Here is a 21,003-nt window from a genome sequence, read left to right on the forward strand (position 1 = left end):
TCACTAGCTGGCCTGTTACATATGTACCAAACTTCAAGTTATATCATAATCCAAGTTGGTGAAAAATACCTGGAAAATTGCCCTCAGTTTAGTCTTTTGTGAAGTGGCTTGCATGGGTCAGAAATTATCAAGCGTATAAAGCCACCAAAAGTGACAAAAGGGTATATGGCTCTAGAATTAAAACAGCAGAGCAAATATTGTGCCTTTTTGTTTCATTTTTGACAACGGGACTGCATAATATAATATTAGTTTAGGTGAAAGCTCAGTCATGGGAAATCCTTTTCACTCTATATCCAGTAGGCCCAAATTCATGAATGACAAAAAATAGAAAATACCCTAAAATATCTTAATAATGAGAATGGTGATTAGAGGAGAGGACTGACGGTTGGTGTGTCAATTAAATATATTTCTGACCTAGCTATTTTTAGCTTCGTGGGTCAAAAATAGCTTAAAATCTTGGTGAATCTTTAAAATCTTTTTTTGGTGAATGTGGTAATCATTCAATTTAAAATTAGTAAAATTATTAAAAGTATCAAAGTACAATGATATTACCATCACTGCTACGCATAAGTCCCCCCAAAAATCATAGAGAGAAAACGTCTGACTTTTTCCCTCAAAAATGTGTTTACATCTCGCAATTCTGACTATTTTTCTCAGAATTGCGTGAGATAAACTTTCAATTGTGAGTTATAAAGTCAGAATTGCGAGATATAAAATCGCAATTGCGAGTTATAAAGTCCAGTTCTGAGGAAAAAAGTCAGAATTGTGATGTAAACTCGTATTTGTGAGAAAAAAGCCAGAATTGTGAGATAAAAAGTCTCACGAGATTCGTCGGGACGCCACCTCTCAAACTTGCATTGCTGGTTTTTCCAGCGCTTTTTCTTTGCTATCAGGATGATTCGCTTGATTACGACAATCAGTTCGTTTACCATCGAAATGATTTCGAAGCTGTTATATTAAAGCTACAATGTGTAATACTTTAAGTTGATTTTTTAACAAAAAACACTTTGTTCTTTCAAAATTATACATTCTCATTAATGTGTAATCACTTCAACCAACTAATTAGTATTCTCGTAAGGTTATAATCTGCAATTTAGAATACATACGAGCGAGTCGCTCGAATGGCGGCAGCCATGTTGCGCATCCATCTTGAAAATACATTAGACAAAGAGGGACATACCTGGAAATTCAACTTCGCCTTTTGCGTTTTTACACTCAGTGGCACCGTGACGAATGCGAGGGGGAGATTACTCGCGACTGCCGGCAGATTTGAAATAATACGGCCACCGTAGGAGTTAAAAAGCCCTCGGAATGGGAGGGGCTAGATATTCAGTTGGTAGTCATATACAATTTCACCGCTAGATGGGAGAAAATCCTACACAGTGTAGCTTTAAGGTACAAATCTTGCATAGTGTGCCTTTACCTTTTTTATTCTGTGGCGGAAACAAGCTTCCATACTCCTTTTTTTTTTTTACGAATCGGTTGAGGGAATTATTCAGTCACTCACGTCTCGACACCAACTGGACGTAACCATGGACGTAACCGACGTATCCTGCAGAATTGCCTCGCTCCAAACGAATCTTGTTGGTCGGCTCCAAAAGATTCGACTCACTGATGAATCAAAATTCCCACCAGAAGAGAGTGGTAGTGTATCCTTGTGTGTGAATATCTCTTTAAGAATGAAGCTGAAATTTGATCCTTTCACCACCACCAGATACAGCCATCATCAGTTTCAGTCATCCTCAACATGTTCTTACCGACGCGCGTTTATAAAACCCACGCGCATCGTAGATTGAGAATATTATAAGGACCTTCCGTTTCTGTTTGATATGAAATCATGCATTTCATATCGCCGTGGAGAGAGGAGAATCATGCATGTGTCTGACTGACGAAAAAACACGGATTTTTATCAGCCCATGTTTTCAGACACCATGCACAACTAACCAACAGACACTATTGATGATTGATAAGAGGTAAGCATATTATGGGTTAATGCATATGATATCAAACAATATTTTATTGCATAAGCGCTGTGTTTTTAGCCAGCATTGCGGTGTGATCTGGCCTAAGGAAAGGCATGTCGGTAACAACACGAGTCGATTTCCGTCCATCGCAATGTTTTTAGACCTTTAATAGAGATGTGATCCATTATGTGTTATCAAATAGTCAGTTCTGAATTGCAGTCGATGTATGTTTGACACGCGCCCATCTTAACAAAATGCACATCTAAGCAAAAATATAGATATGTGCATTTGTTACACAAGCCATGCGGTTCAATGCAGTATATCAGTCGAAGTTAAATGACCGACTTTGACAAATGAAGGCTAAAATGACATTTAAAGGCCAATATCTGAGTTTAACATTTAAATAGGCTATATGGTCGACTCTGCACTGAAGATGCATGTCAGTATGAAGGGAAACATTTTGTTTAGGTTTGTGACTAGAAAAGCATGAACTTTTACTTTATCTAATGAAAATATGAAATGCAGCACATGTTTTGCGGAAGTGTTTGAGATTTTTCATCAAACTGTGTTTCATTCTGACTTCTAAATACTTTTTTCTGGGGTCTTTTATTCTGCTCTTTCTTATTGTTTACTTTCAGTTTTGAGAGCTGCTGTGTGTGTGTGTGTGTGTGTGTGTGTAAAAAATAACCAATAACCAAAAAAAAATAGTTTAAAACACTTCCCAATCTCTTAGAAATGTAATATTTTTAGTCATGTTTTGTTTAAAACAAATTTAATGCCATTTTTCAACAAAAGTTTTGATGTTAATGTCTGGTGGTACAACCATCAGGCAATGGTAAAACATTTCCTCTATCGTCTTTTCAAGACAAATAATTTTACAAATATCATGAGTTTTTTAATCATGACTATGATTCTCATTTTGTATATGTATGTATGTACTTTGTAGAGTTTTTGCTTTTGCTTTGCAGTTTCCTCTGGGTTATTAAAGCATCCATTTCATCCATTCTGCTGCTGTATGAGCCTTGCTTTGCTCAGCTAATCTTTCATTCATAAGGCGACACTGCTTTTCTTAATATATGATGCATTCACGCAATGCACTAAAGCATGCCAGCAATGCAGATTTATCAATGCTGTGATCTGCCTTCTACATGATAAACCTGTACATCAGAATGGAAAGCATTTTAATCTACCCAACACTTTTCTGCCACTGAAGGCTTTTACTGTTGTCTTTTTTTGTGGTTTTTTTTTGTTCATGATACATGCACACACAGCAGAAGACGTGCAATCACACGTGTTCATCTGTGAGAATGGCTGAACTTCCTGTTGTGTCACACCCATTGCCATACGTTGCTTCGTGACCTCTTTGGATGCCTGCCCTTTACAACCAGCATGAACCTGTGTAGGGGACTGTAAATACACTCACCCCCACCCCTCCCCCTGAGTTGGGTGGACATGTGTGCATGGAGCCTATTGCAACATAAAGAACATCTAAATTTAGTCACAGCATGTTTTTTGACTCCCATCACCCCATGAGGAGATGTGCTGATGTCAGAGCACATATCCTTCCGTTCTTTGACCATGTTCTAAAATATAGATGGTAAGTGAACCATGTTCGTTTACTATCGACTCAATCGTTTATATCCTCTTAAATGCTTATGCAGTTTTCAACTGGCTTTTGTATTGTTACAATTAGGGCTGGGTGAAAAAAATATATTGACTTCTTGATTTTAATCGATTCTCATTTTTATGAACCGACATCAATTCTTAAATCCCAAGAATCAATATTTTAATATATATATATATATATATATATATGAGGCAAGGCACCTTGCCAAACAACACAAAGATGCTCAGGACAGTTGAATGTGTTTTAAGACTTGCTAACAAAGACTAAATTTAGAAAGATGGTGCACTCGTATTACTATGAATGGGAGAAAGTGTAACGCGCAATATGGCTAAATAAGTCCCGCCTTCTAAATAAGAGCCAATCGCTGATTGGGAAAGTCATCACGTCACTGCTGCTGCCCTAGAAATCTCCGGTTCCTATAGAAACAGTCAGTGTTCCGAGACATGCGGTTATGATTGCGCATGCGCATTAGCTTGGTCCAGCCTGGAAAATTCATTTTTTTTGTTGTTGTCATATTTCATTGTTGACTTCAAATATGAAATTTAATCTTGGCGAACAGTTTTGGAGAATTTAATGTTACCCCATTCAAAGAGAATGGAGCTGCACTTTCATGCCCGAGGAGTTTCAAAGATGGCCGCCGAGTGAAATGACTTGTCTTAAAGGGACTTTGTTGCTAATTTAATTATTCAAGCGCAAAAAAGACACGAAAGAGAACTAAATTCCTTTCTCGTGCACTGTGAGTAGTTTTGTGCGCGCACATCTGTAGTGCGCCCACAGAAAGCAAGTTTTCTGTCATGTCTTCTTGCACAGGATGTACAATTTTCAGAGAAATTTCCATTTTATATATTTTGGTTGCATTTGAGAGTTCATAAAAATGTAACTGGTTGTGTAAAATAGGCACATACCATTATATAGATCCATATACCCATGAATCTAATCAAATCGTATCGCAGGATTTTTTTTGAGGCATCAGCAAATATTGTTGCTACGAGAATCAATATCAGATCGTATGGTAATGAACCGTCCGATTTACAGACAGCCACGTTAGTTGCTAAACATTAGTTTAGGGAAGACTAGTGTAGGGAAACCTGCAGTACTGGTACTGCTAGTGGGACACTTTTTATTTTTTTAAGGTCGTTGGAATACCCTTGTTTGGGGAGATTTAATTAGGCACTGTTTGTTGTAACAATAATTAGCAAGTTAAGGCATGTCAGGATAGTTATGAGTGGCTGACTTTTAATTAAACACCCCCATGAACAAGATGGATCATTAATATTTGAAAGAATGTACATTTTAAAGAGGTGGTATAACGCCCTTTTCACAAGATGTAAAATAAGTCTTTGATCTCCCCAGAGTGTGCATGTGAAATTTTGGCTCAAAATACCCACAGATATTTTTATATAGCATGTTAAAATTTTCAAGTTTTGAGGGTGAGCAAAAACGTTTTGTGTCTGTTCCTTTAAATGTAAATGAGCTGCTGCTTCCTGCACAGAGGGCGGAGCTACAACAGCTTGCACTCACACAGACATGCACTGAAAATTTTAAAAACTTTTAGCCTTTTATGTTCAAACCGGAGTCAGACAATGATGGAGAGACTCAAGAAGAAGTGACAACATGTAGAATTCAACAGGACATTTCTGAATGGTTAGTTGATGAATTTATGAAGCTTATGTGTAGTTATCTTATAGTCATTGATTAGCATATTCTGTCTTGATAATCTATAAATCGTGTTAAGGGGGCGGGGTTTATGTAAATTCTAGGGTTGGTGATGTCACTAACCTGGGAGGAATGTCATGTAGTCCCTACCAGCCGTTTGTTGTAGTCCTTAAAAAGCGATTTCTTTAAAAGCAAATATCTCCCTTTGCTTTGAACTTTGAGATTGTAACTTAGCAGATGTTGTTTATGCTTTAACAGCAACATTACACACTAACTAAAGAAAGAAAAGCGAAATCATAATCAATGTAGATGACCTCCAAAGCTAGTACACGTGGTCTAAAAGCCACAAAACTCCAATTTCATGGTTTTCAAATCTGTGTCAGTCTCTTTTCACTACACTCTCAGTTCAAAGGGTTCATATTTTGTATATTTCTATCGTCCTTTGAACACTTGTAGCCTTAGGTAAGAGTGCAGTTCATGTTTTCCATTAGCCATTATGGGCCAGAGGTCATGAAAGTAGATCAGCGGGAAATGTTACGAGCACTTAGATGGCCAATGGAAGATATCTTGTAAAATAATGCTTCTTCCATGAGTATTTTAGAATTTCTATTTGTCAAGGACATACTTGTATGTCTTATGTATTAGGATATAACAGTTTATTTCACAGAATGTTTCAGCAAAATTATTGAATCAGTGTTATGTAAATATACTGTTATATGAATAAATATATTTAATATAGATGGATAAAATGAGCAAATTTCATTTTTCCAGGCAATGACGTTAAACACACACAAACTTAATTCAGTGAATTAAATGCTTGAAAGGTAAAAAAAAAATGCTCAATGACTTTGAAGGCTGATGTGGCCTAGCCTCTAACTAGATTTAGTCCAGCTGACAATTTGGATGTTAACCCTGTGGCTTTTATTTCTACTGAACCACCATATATGGAAGAAAGTAAAAGCGCTTGTTACAGGAAGTGAGAATAGCTCAGGTGAGCATGAATGCAGTGTCTGTCTTTTGCTTTTTGTGCCGATTTTACTCCTGCTAAACCCAGCCGGAATGCTGTGATTATTTTGGCCAAAGGATTATCATTATGGATCACTGCTTCCTTATGTGCTTCAAAGGGGACAGACTTGTTTTTCTGGTGCACAATGAGCCAGGCTGAAAGAGGAACTGTTAAAACTCTTGCTTTCTTTTAAACACCAGGCGTATGATTTCACCTTTAGGAGAAGGTTGACATTTAGATCTGAGCTCAGTATGATGTGTATATACAGTGCTACCATCAAGGATTACGTACGTATTCTCGTTTATTACAAACAAAAGCCCACTGTTGATTTCCAGAACAGTTGTGTAACCAGAATGTGAGATTTTGGAGTCTTTTGGAATGGTCAACAAACTCTTACGTCATGCCTGGCTGCATTAATATCAACCAATGATTGTTTTAGTTTTCTGAGTGTGAGATAGAGACATGGGCTTCATATCACCTCATTTGCTTTTCCTCACTAACACCGTAATGGCAGAGGGCATGTCTGTTAAACATTTACTTAGCTTTTCTCCTGGCTAGAGTTTTTTCCGTTGTGTTGATCTCGTTGTGTGACATCGATGTTCTTGTCTTTTTCTAAAGCAACTTCAGCTGTGCTCTTTTTCTTGCAGTGGGGTCGGGTGGCCATGGACCCCTTCAGCCAGCTGATCCTGCTCATCTCGGTGGTGAGTTTTTGCACCTTCCAGTGGCTCTTTCACAGCGTGAGCCCCTGGGTGTCGTCCAGAATCAGCCCTGGCTTCCTCAAACTCACCCACAAGCAGAAGATCGAGTGGAACTCAAGGTAATGAAGCATGCTTGTTCTTTTTGTATGTGTTGTCTTCTCTTGATCAGATATATCTGTAGATATTCAGTGTTTCTTATGTACGACATAGCTGTGTGTGTTTGATTCACTAAAACATATCGGTTCGTAAAAGTAATTTGTTTAGGAATCATGCTTGTCTGGTTGCATTGTGCAGGTCTGATTCATTAAAAGAACTGACTCAAAAGACTCATTGTATGTACTGTATGTTTTTGATTCACTAAAAAGAACCGCCTCATTAGAGTCATTCGTTTAGGAAATGGACTGTACTGGTCACACACTGTGTTTCTGAGTCACTAAAAAGAACTGACTCATTCATTCAGGAATCATTTAGACACATGGTTTGATTCACTTAAAAGATCTGGCTCATAATAGTCATTTGTTTAGGTATTTGTGAATCTTTTAAACACCTGGTTGCACTGTATGTGTTTGGTTTACTATAGTGATTTGGCTTGAATAACTAATTTGTTCAGCAATCATGGTTGCAATGTATGTTTCTGATTCTCTAAAAAAACCCGCTCAGAAGTAATTTGTTTAGGAATTGGATCAACCTGGTTGCTCTGTGTGGTCTTGATTCACTAAAAAGAACTGAATCAAAAGACATTCAGGAATAATTTAGACAAAAAGTGGTAAAGTTGCACTATGTTTTTGATTTACTCATAAGAACCATTTGTTGAGGAATCAGATAGGAATTCTGATTCACTAAAAATAACTTGAAATACTCATTTGTCCAGGAATCATTTAGACAACTGGTTGCACTGTGTTTTTAAATTCACAAAAAATAATTACATTCTGTAGTAGTCATTTGTTGAGGTATCAAATTACACTGGTTGCACCGTTTGAATCGCTAAAAAGAATCACTGTATGTTTTTGATTCTCTATAAAAAAAAAAAAACCTGGCTCATAACATGAGTAATTCGTTTAGGAATTGTACTATGCTTAAGTGACTCGGAATCATTTAGGGAACTGTTTTTTGATTCACTGAGAAGAACTGAGTCATTTGTTTAGGAATCACACTACAGTAAAATTACAATTATACATACAGTTACAATAATGTCAAACTATAGGCTAAGAGCCATTCTTAACAGGCAGTATGTTAAATATATAGCCAGTGGATTCGCAGTGGCACTTTAAAGGGGGGGTGAAATGCTCATTTTCACTCAATCTCCTGTTAATCTTGAGTACCTATAGAGTAGTATTGCATCCTTCATATCTCCAAAAAGTCTTTAGTTTTATTATATTTATAAAAGAAAGATAGGCTGTACCGAGTCTTTCCGGAAAAAAACGAGCGGCTGGAGGCGGGCCCTGTGGGCGATCGCTAAAGCTGTGCTAACGCGCCGAGCTAGTAACAACACACAGAGACAATAGAAGCAGTTTTACTCACCGAACCTTTATCATTGTGACTGCTCGATCCTTAAGCATTAGACGATCTGCAAATCCGTCGATCTGGGCTTTGTTTATAAAACAATCATCGTCGAAATGCAGGGAACAAACAGTCTACACAACTCCGTTTATGCTCAGGAAAAACAAACTCCATCCACGGGTTCCTTAACGCTGGGTTCTTTGGGAATCTGTGCAGGGTTGTCTTGCCCTGGCAACCAAAAACACACTTCTTTGGTGACATTGGCTTCCCAAAAGCCGGGCAGGGCGCTTTGATGGCGAACTGCTTTCGCTCTCTTGCTCTGGTCTACGGTTGCGCGCGCCCGCGATCTTACCGGAGAAGTGCCCTTAGGACCCATATAAGGAAATTCCGGTACATCTGACGTCACACATACCCATACTCGAAAAAAACTTTCCGAAACTTGTGACAAACCGGAAGGACAATTTTTGGCACAGAAATACTCCTTCAAACGTACAATTTAATTTTTGAAACTTTGTCCATGTTTAGCATGGGAATCCAACTCTTTACCAGTGTAAAAAACTCAGTATGCATGAAATAGCATTTCACCCCCCCTTTAAATATTTCCCTGTTAAAGGTCTTATCAGGAAGAGCAGGTTGTAAGCTGTCACTCAGAATGACTAATGTCTGTGTATGCAGAAAGAAACCGAGGGAAGATAGCAGTGATCATTTGCTCATTTCAGCTGGCTGTCAAGAGAACAGCCAGCTGGAGGAGATCTTTAGATGTAGGGCACACAGTATGTGGTTGATTGACAGCAGTCAGTAGCTCCGTTTCGATTGTTTCAACTTGACATGGTTCTACGGGAGAAGCAACCCACTATAAAGACTTCTGTCATGTGTGATTAAACCCTTCCCCTTGCGTGTGTCTGCAGGACAGTGTCCACGCTCCACGCCCTGTTGGTCGGCCTTTTCTGCCTCTACATCCTGTTCTTCGATGAGGCCGTCAATCAGGACCCCGTATGGTGAGCGCCCTGCCCTCGAGACCGACCCGTCACACTGCATGCTGGGAAAGCACTGCTCTTTACAGACTAGCAGGACGCTTTCAGTAACTGTTGTAACATGGTCTTGCAGTAATCTCAGTGCCTTGTTCTCATCTTTACCACAACAGGGGAGATCCTACTCTGGTGAAGATAAACGTGAGCATTACTACAGGCTACCTCATATCTGGTGAGAGCTTACGGCAGATGTCTGACTTTGGAGATGGAGGGTTTTTGTTTGAGAGCTGCATCATGCATAGAAATGCAGGATATGTTTGTTTGTTGTCTCTTGTTCTTGATTGCATTTTTGGGAGTTTCTGATAGATATATTTAAAGATATATGTGATAGACATATTTAAGTTGTTGGTCAGTCCAGTTTCACAAAAGAAATGTCTCTCTAGTAACATTTCACCATCTATGTGGCGCTTTTAACCTGGTTTTAGATGATTAATGTTAACAGACAAGACATTATTGTAAAGTGTTACCAATGTTTAATTTCAAATGATACCTTTATTATAATGGATTTTACTTAAGTCTCAGGTTATTTTTATTTATTTTATTTCAATTTATGGCAATGCTTATATTCTTATGATTGTAATGCTGGGTAAGGGACATATAAGTTGATATCGCAATGTAATATTTGCATTAAAAAAATTCTCTCAGCTTCACAGCCATCAAAGTCATCCGATGTTGGCAGAGACTTTACAGGGATATTTCACACAAAAATTAAAATTCTTTCATTAATTACTCTCTCATGTCGTTCCAAACGCAACTACCTCTTTGACTCTTTAAAAGGTTCATAAAGAGATCATGAAACTAATCCATATGAATTGATGGGTTAGTCCAAATTTTCTGAAGAGACACAATGGCTTTATATGATGAACAGATTGAATTTAGGCTTTTATTCACATATAAACATTGATCAGTGAAAATGAACAGAAGCTCAACCGAACAAGCGTAACACGAGAATGAACCTCGTTGGTTCTCGCAGGTCAAGCAAACATTTTCATCAACTGAGTTGATCAACTGAGTTGATGAATGTTTATGTGAATGTTCATCATATAAAGCGATTGAGTCTCTTCAGAAAATTTGGACTAAACTGCTCAATTCATATGGATTAGTTTCACGATCTCTTTATTAACTTTTTGAAGTGTCAAAAGTGTCAGTTGCGTAGCTGTCAATGGAGGGACAGAAAGCTCTCAGATTTAATCAAAAAGATCTTCATTTGTGTTCTGAAGATGAACGAAAGTCTTACAGGTTTGGAACGACATGAGGGTGAGTAATTAATAACAGAATTGTCATTATTGGGTGAACTATCCCTTTAAGGAATACTCTGAAACAAGGTTAAAATGACCAGAGATGCTGCAAAAGTCCCTAGATAAATGTCCATGTGAGATGAGGCCATATTATTATATCTCACATGGAAACCAAAAAGTAGCTCTTTGAATGTATTAAGTCACTTTTGTGCCAGTGTTTTGTGTACATGCTAAATTAAAACTGGCTAATTCATATTCCTGAAAGTAGTTCTGACACTTCTCGCCTTTTTTGTTCTGTGTGTTTTTCAGATCTGCTGCTTATATTTTACTATTGGAGAGCAATAGGAGACAAGTTTTTTGTAATCCACCACCTGGCGGCATTGTATGCTTACTACTTTGTACTGGTGAGTTCCCTGTTGTCCCATAACAGAACATGCAGGCAAGATGGGAAAGAGACAACCAAGAGTGAGCAGTGGTAGTGTCAGGTGTGCAGCTGGTGCTGAAAGCTCTAGAAACAGAGGAACATAACGAACAGAATTCTGCTGGAAGTCATTTTCTTCAGAAGGATTTCTCCCATTTGTGTCATTCCATTCACTATACACGCTTCACCTTTTTATAATGTATTGCACACATGTTAAGCATTTAGAGCACTCCTCCAACATTGTTAAAGAGATAGTTCACCCAAAAATGAAAATTCTGTCAGTAATTACTCACCCTCATGTTGTTCCAACCCCGCAAGACTGAACTGGTCTTACAGGGTTGGAACAACATGAGGGTGAGTAATTACTGACAGAATTTTCATTTTTGGGTGAACTAACCCTTTAAAGTGAATGTTAGCTGCTGGCTTTCTGGAATACTAATCTGGTCATTTCTGTGGCACCGCAGGCAAATTGCAGCAAATATATTTGTATAATGACAGGAGCAGGCCACCAGTAGCTAGTTTCATGTGTGTCATTACAATCTGTGGTCTGTCTTTTTCCCACATCATTTAAACTAAAATCTTTATTTTTTTATGTGTTTATTGATGCATTTATTTAGCTATGCATGCAAGTAGCAGTGTAATAAGCAGGATACATAAACCCCAACTTCTTGTATCAACATTATAGGGTTTATTTAGCAATAAGCAATAATAACAGACTGACTGTACATTATATTTCTTAAATGTCCTGGAATTATTGTACAAATAACCGCACACTGTCATTCTGGTTTTGTGACCTTCTTTGGATATTTCTAACAAAATTTGACCCCATATTGGGCCTGTGACCTTCTCTGAAGAAATAAGGGCCTTGTTACTTCTTATTAATGTATTCAAAGTTCTCATTTGTTAAATTAGGGATGAGCAATCCAACTAACTAGTTGATTCTGTGAGTTTTTTTTTGGCTCATTTATTAGTTTGCACAGTACAACTGTCTTGGAAAAAGTTACGTCCAACACATTCAGGCTAACATTTTTGGACTTTTTTAATGAATCTTAAGCTATGCAGTCTGTCCTGTTCTGTTGTGCTCTTGTCTAGTTTTGAGCACAATAACACGTCTTATGTAAACCGTTTCTAAGAAACGTGTATTTTTTGCTCATCCCTATTTACTATATCCTTAGTTTATTGTTAAAATGGTCTCCAAATGTTTGCATTTACCAGCCCAGAACTTTAACCACTAGTCTACACCACCCACTGAGGCCACTGCTGTTCACTCTTGGTTCAGTTGTACGGTTACCCTCTAGGTCACCAGGTTCTGTAGCTGATTATGATGATGATGATGATGATGATGATGGTATTTTTTGCATGGAATGCTCATTGATGGTTATGCAGAAGTCCATTCTCTCCTCTTCAACTCCTCTTCTACCTCACTGACCCCCCCCCCCCTCCCCCCTCCCCCCCTCCCTCAGCAACTCTAAACGGTCAGTTGTGGCCCGGGTCTCGGTCTCGGGCCAGACTGCACCGGACTGTGTGCATGTGTTGATGCTCGCTGCTCCTGTGGTGCCGTTGGAGGGTTTCCCGTGTGCATGCTCTGATACCTTCCCCTGCTTTGAGCCGATCTTCCTCCTAAAAACTCTCTCTTCTGAAACCTAACATCCACATCTCAACTGCAGGATGAGTAACAGCGAGAAAACACTTGTTTGTTGGGCTGTGTCGAGATTCTCTATAATCCACACAGGTTTTCAAGAATAACAGGTTGATCTGGTCATCAACTGAATTATAAATAACTACATTTAGTTACAAAAGTTGTTGCACAACTGGGAACAACGTGTTGCACAAGTTGTTCATTGTGCTTTTTGATAGAAATTTGAAAGAAAACAAACACCTAAAACAGCATCAGTTGATGCGCAGTTGTTTGGCATAGGGGATTTTGTGAAATGGGTGCCTTTGGTAACAGTATTTCAGACAAAGAATGTCTTGAAATGATAATAAATTGCATTGTGCCATTTCAAGCTAAATTGAGATATTAATGTTAGTAATTTAGCAAGGTAACAGGGTTGATGCGATGTGACAACTAGATTGTTCTCTTTAAAATGAATGAAGATTTCCAACTTCACTATGCTTTTAATTGAAATGATCTTGTTTTGTTATATTGCATCAGGCCCATTACTTGTCGCACAGCTCACTTTCAGGATAGATAATTTTCTTTAGATATTACTAGCTTTCATTCAAAGCCATGACGCTACAATATTACGCTGGTATTAGAAAGGTAATTTATATTAAAAAAAATACAAATTTATATTTTGCTGATGTTAGGACAAATATCTTTTCAATAAACAGTATATACATATAGTTGGCAAAAGTCATTAATATATAATCCTTAGAGTGACCTGACATAACTAACATATATTTTTCTTGGTCATGCTTGCACGTTTTGTGCACTAAACGCATGAATTGTTAAAAAAAAAAAAAGGTCATATACTGTAACGTATTATTACTTACGATCAGCTACCCTGATGATGATGATAATAACAATAATTTTAAATTTCACTGATATATTACTAAACAACAGGGACTCAAAAGGCACACGTTATGTACAATGACCATGACAAATGATTTCTGGTGGCTTAACTTGTTGTCTTAGTGTGTACATTTCTAAAAATCTCTCTATATATATTCTGATTCCTAAATATGCATCTGGGGCAGCGACTGCTGATATTCATGGCTTTGTTGCTTGTATACCTTAGTTGATTTAATGCAACTTTGAGGATCGCCTCAAAACCTGAACGTGCATTTTGTTGTCAGGATGTAGACCATACTGTCACTGGTCACTTTTATGACTGCCTTTACAAGCCTTTTTCTAAATTCTTACATGATAATAGATGTCATTTAACATGGATCTGGAAGTCTCTGTTGGGTCTCACTGAGTAGTCAAGTCTGTCGTTCGAAATGTCATTCGTTGTTATTGTTTCCTGTGTTTAGAAATGCTATTAGTGTTCAAAGCAGAACTTTTTAGTGTCTTTTTGTTATTACGTACTTCCCAGACAAAATTGTAACATTCGCCTTCTTTTTAGAACATTTAAAGCATAATAAACCCCATCAATCTTTTCAGCGTTTAACAATTGTGCTTAAGAACAAAGCGTTTCGCTATATTTAGTGCTGGCACATAACCTTAACAGTATATCAAACGTTATTATTTTTAAGTAGTGTAAGATGGAATTAATTTGTCAGTGTGTCGTGCGATTTGTTCCTCATAGTGCATGTCCAACGAGTCTTAAATGTTGTTGCTGCTTTTGTCGTTCGTTCTTTTTGCATTTTTTTTCTGCACCTTTTTTTCCAAGAATCTGTCTGTCAGTCTGTCTCTGTCCCACCTAACATGACTTCTTGAATAACGCAGCCTCACTTCCTTTGACCAGCAAAACCCTTCATGCAAAAACTACCAGTGTCACTTTTAGTGGGGTTAGGAGATGAGGGCTATAGGCTTGGCTGATCTAGATGGACTCTCTCCTGTCTTGTCTGCTGTTCTGCTGTTATGGAACTCTGAGCAGTTACTGAAGCCCAGTTACAGTATGGACTTACCAGTACTTAGGGGTACCAGCATGCATCTGCTAGCCAACCTGATTATTATTTTATAATTTTATTTATAATATATGGTCCATTTTGCAGTAAGTATGCTAATGTGATTTTTTTAATTGCAGCCCTCAAGGTAAGTGTGTTACCAAGATGCAAAAATGTTCAGGAATGATCATGTTTTTTGAGAGCAATGTTTCATTGGCACAGACTCAAGGAAAGGCTTCATTCTCTGACAAAACATGCATGGCTGTCCATTGCTGCACTGATACAGTGGGATCTAAAAGTCTGAGACCACATTGCAAATCTGGGATTTTATTTCAGTAGTTCACCCAGAAATTAAAATTCTGGCATCATTTACTCACTCTCATGTTCTTCCATACCTGTATTCATTTCTTTCTTGTGCTGAACACAAAAGAAGTTTCTGGTCCCCATAGTATTTTATTATTCATACTATGGATGGAAGTCAATGGGGTCCAGCAACTGTTTGTCTACCCACATTCTTCAAAATATATTCTCCTATGTTCAACTGAAGAAAGAATTTCATACAGGTTTAGAACAACTTGAGGGTGAGCAAAAAAATGAAAATTTGGCCATTTATTTAGTGAACTATCCCTTTAAGGGATACGTTTACATGACGATGTACTAAAAACGGAAAGGTTTTTCCTTTGCTTTTTTCGTGTACAGATGACAACGTTGTCAAAATGATCCTCGTTCACACGGATCCACGAAAACAAATAAAAACACTACTATACATGCCAGTATTTGATGATGCCACTTTGTAAAGAAACACTATTTGTCTAGTCTGAACACACGAGTAGAGTCCATGCACATGACGTCACATTATGTACATTTTTAAAGTGTATATATATATATATATATATATATATATATATATATATATATATATATATATATATATATATATATATATATATATATATATATATATAATTTTTTTTACTTTAGTAAATAAAAAAGTATGTTTTTATGTAATTATGAATAATAATTAAAATATAATATATATTTTATATTTTTTTATAAATTATATATATATATATATACATACATACACACACATACATGTATATGTACGTGTATATATGTGTTTTTAATACTGTTTATTAATTTTCAGTAATATTATCTGATATAATTTATAGTAAATAAATCAAAATAGAATTTTCACTAGTGGTCTCAGATATTTGGACTCAGACTGTATGTGGCTTATTTGAAATGCTGACCGTTATTATTGACAACAAAGTTTTGGTTTCTGATTTCATAATTAACTTTTAATTTATTAGATCTTGTTTCTGTTAACCTTTTACAGTAATTATTACAGGGACAAATATCAGTGATATCAACAACAAACTTGTTTGGCTCAGTTTGACCGCAATATTAAAGTCAGATCATTTATTTAGGAAAAATAGACATTCCTTTATGATGTATGACTTTAACAAGTCATAAATTTGATACATTAACATAATCACTGTAATTATCATGAATCTATTATTTTTACTCACAATGCAAGTAATTTATCACCTCTAGCCTACATATTCACTAAAAATAACACGCTAAATATAGTCAGAAAATACTAAAAGGCATTATTTGATCTAAAAAATACATCCTGTATTAATAGCATAATAGTGTCCATGCAACCTCCTTTCTGTGTTCTTTTTTTTTTATATATATAATTTTTTCTGTCTGTCAGAGTGAAGTATCATAACTCAGCACCCAAGCAATTACTGTGGTACCTGACAGCAGGAGAGATTGGGACTGTTCATGGAGCTGAGTCATGAGCCTGTGCCTTTCTATATAACTCGTGTCTGTGTCATTGTTTGTTTGTTCTTTGCCTTGTTTTTCCAGGGTCAAGGAATGTTGCCTTATTTTGCTAACTTCCGTCTGCTTGCAGAGTTTTCCACACCGTGTGTAAACCAACGGTAGGTATTTGGCTGATTAAAGTTCAATATATTTTACAGGCAAACTTTTTAGTGTTGCCCACCATGTCTTAAAGCCATTAAAGACAGCATAAAATCTAAATGAACTCTCTTTACCCTTTTAGTAAATGTTCCTGAATAAAAGTCGACTAGCCTAGTTGACTATTAGTTATTCATTTTAGTCATTAGTCGATTAGTCAGGGGAGAAATAATAAACCATAATAATGAGCGCATTTAAAATATAAATTAAGTCCAATTAAAATTTCATTTAAGGAAATATTTCAGTGTGAAATTAAAGTCTGCATGAACCGGAAGTTGCAAACGACTTTTCTCCAGTGTTGTGACATATTTCCAAGTGAAACGGAATATTGAACAGAGGGCAGGGTTTAACTTTAGCGCTCCTCCTCTCCATCTCTGCTCATAGCAGACTAACGGTTTAAGAAGAGTAGTTAAGCGTTTTCAACCCAAGCCGTCAAACTGACGTCATCAGAAAAGGAGAAACGTCATCATTCCAGACCGGAAGTAACTTTTCAGACTTTGATTAAAGATTACCACGGCAAACAATTTTTTTTTCTCTGTATTAACTTGCACAGATTAATTGTTCACCATAAGACTAGTAATATGCGCTAACAAAGTAAATAGGGTCAATTTTGATTTCATGTCGACTTTAACAATGAAAATGCATATGCATTTGTAGGAGTTTCTCAAGGATTGGTTATAATTGTTATATTGGAATTACTTCTTAGTAATGGATGCCCCTTTTTTGTGCCCTTATCCCTGAGAAACACTGCACGGCCCTGTTTACATTGGATTGATTTGAAGAACTTTAATATACTTCAGGGCTCCAGACTGCACCGTTAAGACTTTTATTCTTGGTTTGTAAAACCTTTTGAGAGTGAAATTCAAGCCTTCAAGTGCTTCACACTTTTCCAACACTCTAAATATTATCCAGATTTAATGTTTGATTTTTTTTTAAGTGTTGACCAAAAACATTATTTGTTCATCTATCAAAGATGGTCCCAATTTCAAGATGTTGGAAAAACAAAACTTGGCAACAAACGCTTTTTTTTAAATAATTTTGTTTTATAATTAAGACATGAAATTACCTCTATAACCTGTAGATGGCGGCAGAGGAGCACTTATCGGCTTATTACCCATGTCCACTCCCTAATATATTTTTTTCACTCGTTTTGCTTTTAAATTTATATTTAGATATTATGAAATCCCTATTATAAAGAAATCAAGAAATAATTTAAGTTTGACACTTTTTGTACTGAAGTATGAAATAAGACAAGTCACGAAGTCTCACGAAAAACAAAAACCTCAAATTGCGCAGAATTACACAGAAAGCAAGAGCAAAGAGCACTCCTTTTATAATCACTGTAGCTGTTGGTATAGAAGAACACTTTAATAAGAGTACAATACAAATTTTCCCTATAAAAATGAGGTTGTTGTTAAAAGTTAATTTTATCTGCATGCTCAGTGCTTTACTGTCAAATGTTTTCCAAGAAAAAAACATGTAATATTATTAGTAACTGCACTTATTATGCGAAACAATAGTAATATTTTGATTAAATTGCCTTTATGATTAACAATCCACCCTCAGCGCTACCAAATCAGGTGCTGGTGCCACCATCTGAAGAACTTAGCACCGGTGCCACTGCTCTCAAATGTTAGCCTGGAGCCCTGTACTTGAAGTGTGCACCAAGCAGTAGTAAAATACAAGTATCGGATCGGGACCCTGTATCGGCATATTCACTGACTCGGATCGGGGGCACAAAAAACTTGTTTGGGACATCCCTAATGCTGTCTTTAATAAAAAATGACAGAAATGTTGAGTTAGTAAATAAGTTTACAGCATGTCACTTTGCTCACCTGTGTTTTCCAGCTGGTTCTTTGAAGTGTTAGGTTACCCCAAAGTGTCCAAGCCCAACATGGCTAACGGGGTCCTGATGGCGGCTGTGTTTTTCCTGGTGCGGATCGCTGTCATGCCGGTATACTACAGCCGAATGTTCTCCGTGTACGGCACGGAGGCCTTCTACAGGGTCACCCTCGGTGGCCGTAGCGCCTGGATCTTCTCCAGCATCTGTCTGGACATCATGAACGTCATGTGGATGCATAAGATCGCCCGCGGCTGCTACAAAGTCCTGCGATCCAGCCGGAGGCTCAAACCTGAGATCCAGGAGAATGGAAAAACCGACTGAGCAAACGGGACATTCGAATTTTGTTCACAAACAGGGTCGTTGTCATACTGACGGTCTTCAAGGGAGTGGACACTATTGCATGATAGTGACCGGTCGAGAATGAAAACCACCCCAGAGCAATATTTCCCAGAGTTAAGACCTGAAACTCTGACAAAGTGTCAAATGGAGATTCTAGTACACCAGAAAAGACTGGCCGCTCACTTTTATTTTGTGTTTGTTTTAAAAACTGTACACCTGATGTGCAAACGGCGTACTGTACAAGACCACCGGCTGAACTGTATTTTACTGTACGTTTCTAATTTCAAACTGTGGGCAGGTAAACCACATTATTTATTCATCAAAGTTCAGTCCGTCTCCCTCAATCACTGTACTGTGCAAAGGGGCCAAGCGGTCAGTGAGTCACCCGATGTTCACGTTTACTTCAAAGCCGCGTATACTGACTGTGAACGTTTCATCCACACAACTGCACTGCACTAAACGAGGAAAATCAGCGACCGGGATCAGTGTACTCGAGACGAATCTCTTGGAAAATCCACCGTCATGCTGTACTTGCGATGTATTAGATATTTTATCGGAGGAAATGATGGGACTGTTGAGATCTGACTTATGTCGATGTGGTTAAATATGGGTTTAAATAGCCAAATTATTTTATATGTATACCAGATACGAGCAGTGAACTCTTCTTATTGCGATTTACATTAATACGAAACTGTTTTAAGAATGAAATCGGTTTACACTCGCTCCAGATTCCGTTCGGATTCCGTTGTGTTTCCACGAAACAGACGTCAAGATTTGTTCGCACTGTACAGTTAATTGCATGCGGCAATGTTGTTCTCTGAATGTTTGCGTTGTACATAGAAATTTTATTGAAAATACAAAATAATTTTAATTACGTTTGTGTACAGTATATTCGATTAATACTGAGCTTAAATTATCGATTTTGATTTTGGAAATGGGGTTTAAAAGGAAATTTAAAAGAGCTTTGGTTTGTGTAGCTCGTGAATGTTCGAGCCGAAGAGTTCTCGACGCCGGTGTCGATCAGTTTTCCTGCATCGTATCTAATTTATTGAGCCAGTTTTACACTGGGAAGGCATGGTAATGTTTGTACGACATATTTATTATTTTTTAATAGAAAGATATAAAAATCGTCGATGTATCTGAGTAGATTACAGCATATGAGAGATTTCACAATACAGAGATACTTATATGAATTCATTTTAAAATTCATAGTCACTATGTAAGACAAATATAGTGTAGAATATTCATGCTGTACACACATGCATTCAGTGGCGGCACAGATGTGAGTGCATGAGTACTTTTATTGATTTATGAAAGAGATGGCTTACGTCGATTTGCGTAGAAACAATTTGAAATCGGTTCTGTTTTTATTGAACTTGGTACTTGAATATTGAAATGCGTTGTTCTGAGAGACAGACCTATGAAGAATTGTCTTTTACTGGCACGAGTTATACAGGAATCCATGTTGTGATTTTTGCCTTTGCATTCAATCACTTAAAATGCCTTTTTGTTTTCTTCAATAAACATCTTTATTTACTACTTCTCGTGTCATTTTATACCACATGGTTCATTGTATAGTCATGTTAAGGGATGAATGATTATAACTTTGATTGTTTTATCTTTTTAGTTCTCACAAATGTTGCAACCAAAGGTCAAAAGTAAGATGGCTGTTTGAAGTCTGTTCTTAATCTTGCATATTAAGCAAGTAGTGGTTATTTTCGGCTTGCAGACATGCATTATAACACTGTTCAAATATAATATGAAGCAAGCAAAGGAAAACAAGGGAAGACAGTTTATTCAATGTAATGACCTTTTGCAGATCATTTCCAAGACAGGATTGATCTACGAATCTATGGACCATTAGATGTCAAGAGTTTGTTGTTTGCCAAGACAATATTGAATTGTACTTTTCCAATTCTGATGATTTTTGTCTTTCAACTTTCAACACATAAAGGTCCAAACCCTCAGTATTCAGCATTTATTTTTGGTTTATAAATGTGGAGATGCACAATATCATGACTGTATGTGTTTTTATTGCTGATACGTTCCATAATGTCACAGGAAATTGTTGCCATGTAAATGTTTACATATGTTCTTACAGTGGCCACAGGGATCATGTTCCCACATACTGAAGGGAAGTGC

At 37.1% G+C, this 21,003-nt stretch overlaps 2 protein-coding genes across 5 annotated transcripts in view; one reads left to right on the forward strand and one right to left on the reverse strand.

Annotated features, from left to right (window-relative positions):
• cpne3 (copine III) overlaps positions 1-21,003 on the reverse strand; it is a 222,531-nt gene that overhangs the window by 114,128 nt on the left and 87,400 nt on the right. The gene's annotated exons all lie outside the window — the stretch shown is intronic.
• Positions 1,614-20,400, forward strand: tlcd4a (TLC domain containing 4a). 4 transcript variants are annotated; one of them, XM_079862397.1, is made up of 7 exons: positions 1,614-1,973; positions 6,901-7,070; positions 9,360-9,449; positions 9,596-9,654; positions 11,030-11,124; positions 16,569-16,642; positions 18,528-20,400. In XM_079862397.1, exons 2-7 carry the CDS (start codon positions 6,916-6,918, stop codon positions 18,841-18,843), a joined length of 789 nt encoding a protein of 262 aa, XP_079718523.1. In that variant the 5' UTR covers positions 1,614-1,973; positions 6,901-6,915; the 3' UTR covers positions 18,844-20,400. The 4 variants fall into 4 exon arrangements, with proteins under 4 accessions (XP_079718523.1, XP_079718524.1, XP_079718522.1 ...); XM_079862398.1 differs by lacking the exon at positions 1,614-1,973 and adding an exon at positions 3,330-3,561; XM_079862396.1 differs by lacking the exon at positions 1,614-1,973 and adding an exon at positions 6,217-6,540.

Source organism: Squalius cephalus (genome assembly GCF_949319135.1).
Source record: "Squalius cephalus genome assembly, chromosome: 25".
NCBI lineage: Eukaryota > Metazoa > Chordata > Actinopteri > Cypriniformes > Leuciscidae > Squalius > Squalius cephalus.

Bases quoted from the DNA above. Each gene is read 5' to 3' on its own strand.
- tlcd4a (XM_079862396.1), top strand. From the start codon at position 6,505: ATGATGTGTATATACAGTGCTACCATCAAGGATTAC. The intron at 7,071-9,359 runs GTAATGAAGCAT...GTGTGTCTGCAG, and splicing joins AAGATCGAGTGGAACTCAAG to GACAGTGTCCACGCTCCACG. The intron at 9,655-11,029 runs GTGAGAGCTTAC...TGTGTTTTTCAG, and splicing joins TACAGGCTACCTCATATCTG to ATCTGCTGCTTATATTTTAC.